Source organism: Mizuhopecten yessoensis, unplaced genomic scaffold, assembly GCF_002113885.1.
Source record: "Mizuhopecten yessoensis strain PY_sf001 unplaced genomic scaffold, ASM211388v2 scaffold10975, whole genome shotgun sequence".
Classification (NCBI taxonomy): domain Eukaryota; kingdom Metazoa; phylum Mollusca; class Bivalvia; order Pectinida; family Pectinidae; genus Mizuhopecten; species Mizuhopecten yessoensis.
In genome coordinates this window covers 473,681-480,616 of record NW_018408815.1, presented here as the reverse complement: position 1 = coordinate 480,616, position 6,936 = coordinate 473,681, and the positions used below count along the sequence as shown (strand labels likewise).

The window sequence follows — 6,936 nt, the reverse complement described above, 5'->3', positions numbered from 1 at the left end:
CGCCTTTCATCAAGGCGGCTGGGGTTCGATTTCTCGATTCCTGGATTTTCCCCGCGTTTTCCAGTTTCCTTCCACAGTAAGACACCTCCACCCCTATCTCGCGCGATAACATCTGGGCCAATAACAGTGATTAATATAAGTTGAATAACTTGTTTCATATGAATAAAGTTTACCCCGGTAATAGTTTGTCCTTGGGTGATGATACTTGGCCAGTATCATTTTGTGATAAACATCTATCATGCTACATGTTCATGTATCGGTTTTTTTAAATAAGTGATATAAGTGGCCAGTGTTCAATCTACAATTAGTTTGTATGGGTCCTTTTCCACTGTATGGTTAAAAGATATGGGTCCCATCATGTAAAATTTCAGTATTTTCAGAAATTGTATTGGTCAAAATCGAAATTCCATTTGTATCGCATGTATTTATTACTGAGTGGCTTATATGAAGACTGCAGGGGTCAAATATGTTAAAGCCGTAAAAATCTTTAGAAAAGCAAAAAGCCTGGAATTATGATATTTGACCATTAGCATGCTGGGATGAAGGGCTTTCAAGTTTATTCAAATAAATAACTTTCAATGTCACAGGGATCCAGTGCTAATATCTACCTGATTTATTTAGTTGCTTCACTCACCAAAAAGATGCCTTGTAGTTAGGAATGATATACACATGTTCTATACATGTATGGTATGAAGATATCTGATAATTTTATAATATAAATTAGTATAGGACCTCCATGTTTCATGGTAATTCCTTTAACTTTCGTACCAGTTAAAAGAAGAAGAAAAAAGAAAAAAAAGTAAGCAAAATGAACCACTGTAATTTTGGTAAAATCCCTCTATTCAATGGTTTTTACTACAAAACAAAAATTGTTTGTTTTCAGAATGTCATATTTTTTCAAAACATGCACATTAAGCAGTTGTAGGTAATGAGGCAATGATCAATTTTAAAAATAAATCTCAGTGCCATGAGGTCAAGTTTTTGGTTACAAGGTCACAGGTTCATTCAAATACAAATTTCCGTCAGGTGAACATCTTCAGGTTATTCAAAAGCCCTTTGGTCAGCTTTTACGTCACCATGTCGCTCCCATTCCGAAGCCGCCCATCATATTCATCAATTGTCGGTCTATGTTCATCATCCCTGGACCGGCTCCGTCTCCTCGGTTGCCATTGTGTGAGCTCATCTGGTTGTTGAAGGCACATCCGCCATTTTGGACTACGGGTAAAAGAGTCGATGGATGTACGCAGACTGACGTCATAGCTTCGTTGATTTGTCTCATTTCCTCTTGTGTGTGTCCGTTCCAAATCCTATTCAATGTGTACACAACGATGTCGTCGCAAGTTCCGTCTAAACGCACAAAATCACAGGAGTAGATGACAGCAAACCCTGTGTAGTCGGTGCGGACGATCCACAGATTCCTCCCGGCTAACTGTTGGTCTAGTGGTACATCGGTTTGCATTATCGTGAACTTCGTCATATTTGAATACGGATCCGGCATTGCTGTGCGTTCAACACGCGTGCAACCAAACCATACACGCTGGAGATCTAAAACAAAAATTTACCCGGACATAATGTGGGTTTTTTTTATTATTTTTAAATTTAAGATGTAATGCTTGAATTGATTGTCATTTAACTTAGTAAAATAAAAACTATATCGAAGTCAAGCTGGGGAGAAGCTCAGGAATATTATTTAAACAGTAATAGTAATATTGACAAGCCATATTTCATTGGTGTTCCGAATTGTATAGTAATGACATTGACAAATATCGCCATCGCAAGTATATACGTGTTTAGATAAAAACAAACTGAAACCCAGAATTAGATACCAAGAATAATCACAAAGAACAAAGAATACGAGGTATGATCCTTTAAAATCAAAATGAAATTGCAACTTGTCTATTAAGCGATCTTATTTATAAACATATATATATAATATAAAAAGAAAAAATCTCAACAACACGTCATTAGTACTTTGGTTGAGATTCTTCAGACTGTTTATTTGAAGCAGAAATTATGACGTCATAAACTATGACATCACATGACGTCGCCATAGCGAAATCACAGCAATAGAAATACAAAATGGGGTCTTAGGTTTCAAGAGTACTATCGGTTTAGGATTTAGGATAACTAATAATACTATTACATGTATTTATGAATCAATAATAAACAAAAATCATTCCCAGTATGTGGCGAACTCGGGACCATCACATTACTGATCAGACAATACAGATATACTTCATAAGTATCTTTAAATTCTTCAATTACCTTCAATCTAAGTTATACAAACAACGACGCCATAGAAGGAGTTGTCTTGACCACAATATGTTACCGAATTCCCTGAGTATATTATATTTAGGGGATAGTACGTTGTTTTGAGTGGCTATACTGGCGATTAGAACATGAAATTTGTGTTTGAACTCGAGACCGATAGGTCGAGAGTTTAAACCAAATTTCATGTTCTAATCGCCAGTATAGACACGAAAAACAACGTACTATCCCCATTCTAACACACCTTAACAAATATACTACGCTAATATGTTTAGAAACATTGTATTTCCTTGTACAAAAGTACTTTGTGACCTGAACTGGCGACGTGTCATTCTGCAGCGGACTGACCAATCGGAAAGAAGCTTTCAAAAGTCGGTCATTTAGCCCCGCCCATACTGGCGAGAGCTCGATCTGTATGTTGACGAGGCGGAATATTTGGATTGTTCGTGAACGTCCTGTTACCAAAGTTTATACGACACATTCGGATTAATATTGAACAAGTTCTTACATTTCCATGTCAGTATGCATACCAATCGGTGCTTATCGACAAAATCGGTGATTATTTGTATAGATTTTTGAAGAGTTTTGTGTAAATGCATACGACACATGTGAAATGTTTGATTTGATTTCGGATCTAAATAGATGCCTTTACACGGATGGAACGAACGTTTCAGTAATAAATGGAGGTAAGAACAAGGAATGCGTTCTTTTTACTTTTTAATTCATTCAACTAATGCATTTCATCGGTCGTTTCTGTTCTGTTGCCTACTAGCCTTATCAGCGGGATTTCGCTATGAGGCGAGCTTGATGCCATATTGTTTTGGTTAGAAACGGGGCGTTGCTTAAGTGCGATGAGAGGAGCTTAACACGATTGACCATGATTCTATCGCAGATTAGAACATGGTCCGTATCCAATCAAAACACGCGTTGCAAACGAATCGTGTTAGAATGTGTATATATACCATATTTTACCTTACATTTCTCCAACTCTCTTCTAACTTCCCCTGTCGATTATTCCTATCTCTAAAACTATAGTTGTTAAAGTACATGTAGGTTACGATGAAAAAGGTAACAGATTTGTATAAGTGTATCATTTATGTTCAATCATTTTTGTATTTTTTTATACATATGTTTTGTAAATAAAACAAACTTTAACGAAGTATGTTAGTTTCTATTCAAAATACAGAAACCAAATAAATAATCATTTAAAACAAGAAGTGAACACCTACTTAGCCAAACAAATCAACGTTAATTCTCGAAGTTACATTGTAAAAGAATCCTCGCACATAAGTTTGACAGATGACAATTAGTTTGTAAACAAAATAGTGATTTGTGTACGATGTCATCAAATTATGTTCTTTGGTTTTTTTATAACTTGATAGACTAATAAAACAAACCAATAAAAATGGTGTTACAGACAATATTAAATTATCAATTTTGAGATATAATGGTGCTAGCGAACCAGAAACAGTGATTTTTTTTTATAGATTTTGACAGCTATGGGCCCACTTGTATAAAACATCTCAAAGTTAAGGAAAATCTCAAGCAATGTATTGTCTATGGGGAATCTTAGACTTGAGGAAATCTTAGGAGTTGAGATGTTTTATACAAGTGGGCCATGGTCATTTAAGGACGGGCCAGGTTTCAATGGTGGAGGAAGCCGGAGTTCACGGGGAAAAAACACCGATCAACGGCAAATACCGCCCCACATGGGTCTCGAACCCGCGACCCAGTGGTGGAGTACTAGTAGTAACATAATTCAAAGATTCAAACGGATGTTTGAATTATCATTTACGATGGCATCCTACATACATACGTGAATACATGCTCCATAATGATCAATTGTGGACTTTTGTCGAGGTCGATACGTTGTTATAGGAACACAATTAGAATTCAGGAAAAACAGGTAATATGTAATATTGTGTGGTAGTGTTCCTTTGAAAATATGTTGAACGGAAGTGTGTTGCAAAACCAACAAAATATTTTCTAAGATGGCATTGTAATTTTTATATTTCCGTTTAGAGCAACTAAGAACATTCTATTTGTTATGCCTGTCATAGTTAACTTTTTTCTGAACAGAAATTATTGTTGTGAATAGTTTTATATTTTTGTAGTGATTGGTTCATATGTAACTTCAAACATGTTCCACTCAAGAGTATCTCAGAGATGTACTGCGGAACTGTCAATTATACAAATTATTCAAAACTTAATGTCATAGCCGAGAAAACCTTGTACATCGAGTAAGCCTGTCGCGAAAGGTAAACCTTATTAAAACTATGTAGTTTTCCGCTTCTGGTTATGATACATTTATACAAAATGATTTACAAGAAAACGATAGAATAGCCATTCTTTTATGGTAACAAGTTCGTACTATTTTTTATAGTTACCAGCTTCGCCAGTCGACCGACATTCACACAATATCGTAATAACTTTAATATCAAGTCACGTTTACTTTTAGTGTACTCGAGAACCGATGGTTTCCGAGTATTCCTGAAGTATGAATGAATGACAGACCCAAACGGTTTCAGAGTAGAAAATATCCATGTGTATAGTTTTAAGGTTTTTGGAGTTATTGGTTAATAACTTTACAAGTGTTTCTTTCAAGAGAATCTAATTGTTGTACAGCGGAAATGTGAATTATACAAATTATTCAAAATTGAATGACATAGCCGAACCTTGTGAGCCTGTCATGGAAGGGAAACTTAATTAAAACAAAAAAAGGCAGCGACAGAATATTGAAATGTATTTGATAAAAAATTGGGGTGGTCGGGTGGCTCAATGGATAGAGCACTTGTCTTTCGCAAAGGCGGCCGGGGTTCGATTCTCCGATCGGACGTGAACAGGTATTTGGGTCAACTGCCTGACCACGTGGGTTTTCTCCGGGTAGTATACGTTGCAAAACTTATTTTATAGTTGTTGTAAAATAAATAAAGTTTATGTTATAGAAAATTGTTCTTAAGTGTTTGACTGATTGTTGTTGGGTAAGCTCCCTTACTTACCTGTTCCAATGGTGAGTGTTCCATAGGATCCCATCCGATATCGGTGTCTCATATTGGAATCCAATAAACTTGCCCCATATTGTGCCGTCCATTGGTTTCGCATGGATATTACATACCATTCTCCTTGGAAAGCATTCATTGTGAAGTTCTCCTGCATTTTGAATTGACCGACTGAGCATGGCTGGCTTTGCTGTCCCATACACAGTTTGATAAAGAAAAAAATCGCTAAGCAATAACATGATTTCGTTCGAAATTCAATCATTGCTTCGAAGTGTATTACTTGGTACAGAATGACCGATATGTGCTCACGAACAGGCAATGGTCAAAATAGATATGCTTGATTGACCAGTGGAGGAGAACCTCTTTGTGTAGTTGAAGGCTTTAAGATCCGCGTACCACTGTCGGATTACAGAGGAATTCTGTTTTGTTCTACCTGCAGTGGGACAGGGATAGCCTATGTTCAGGGCGTGGTTGCTGTCTTAGACTGACGAGATGATGAATTTCTGTCAGTACGCCTTTTTTTGCCATCAGCCATGTCCGATTGTCATCATAAACCTGTCCTTGTCAGTATTCTTATCGTGGTTTGCATAAGCCGTCTGTGTGTTGGCATTAGTTGCTGCAAAGTGACAACACCACAATAAATGAAGGAAAACACTCGTTAATGTTCAGACACATCATGGAACACGTGACCCTACTGCACTGAGTAACAAAATAAGAACAATGGTATATACCATTAACGACCGAATTAGTAGAGTCGAATCCGAGTCCTAAATTTACCTTAGCAGTTTGGGTTTTCCCCGAATACTCCGATTTCCTCCCACATTTCCTCCCCGTGCGCTACCATTAGGATCAACATAAGTTGAAATTACTTGTTTTATAATTAAATATCATACGGAAGCCCATTAGTGCCAAATGAAATCTACAAAATAAATCATGATTTGGCTGGACGAGAATTAACTTAAGGTTTGAAATGCATCTTTTTTATTTTGAAGGTGTGCAAAACAGTTCAGTTCAAACATATTCCATGATGTGCGTTAGCGAAAGCGCATCTTTGAGAATATGTTTGAACGGAACTGTGTTGCATACCTTCATAAATGTTAAAAAGATGCATTTCAACCTAATATTTACATCCACTTTTATTATTTGAAATTAAATTTTCACGTAAAAAAGCAAAACACCGTCATGAAAACAACAGCCTTTTTTCGTGGGAACGATGATGCGTTGTCAACGGTGACGAAATACACAGTTGAGCAATAAACAAATAGTTCCACTAGCCATATTTTCAATCATTTAATTTATATAACCAGCATGTTTAACACCCATTGATTCTCTTAAAAACTGACAGTAGATCTAAATTTGAAACAAAAATACTCTGTAAAAAGTCAGAAATATTCCGTGTTCGCGAAGATACATGAAGCTAACCGGTAAGCAACGGTTGTGCAGCGGCTACGCTAATCAGACCACGAAGCGGTTGGACTCTTACGAAACTCCACATTTCATAGATGCACTTTCAATTGCCATTAACCCATCTCGTTGAAAGACCAGATAATGATTTAAAAGATGCTGTTGGCTGAATTCGTGTGTCGATCGACTGTGTCAACAGGACTAGCTCATCGTTTGAGCATTCGGCATGTTACTGTCGCTGAAGGGACTGGCCGACGAGCCGGGG

General features: G+C 36.9%; 1 protein-coding gene across 1 annotated transcript; it reads right to left on the bottom strand.

Annotated features, from left to right (window-relative positions):
* Positions 1-510: 510 nt before the first annotated feature.
* On the bottom strand, positions 511-5,665 carry LOC110464251 (purpurin-like). Its single transcript, XM_021519357.1, has 2 exons — positions 5,268-5,665; positions 511-1,545 (listed from the first exon to the last, which is right to left on the bottom strand). Exons 1-2 carry the CDS (start codon positions 5,527-5,529, stop codon positions 1,073-1,075), a joined length of 735 nt encoding a protein of 244 aa, XP_021375032.1. The 5' UTR covers positions 5,530-5,665; the 3' UTR covers positions 511-1,072.
* Between the last annotated feature and the right edge of the window lie 1,271 nt (positions 5,666-6,936).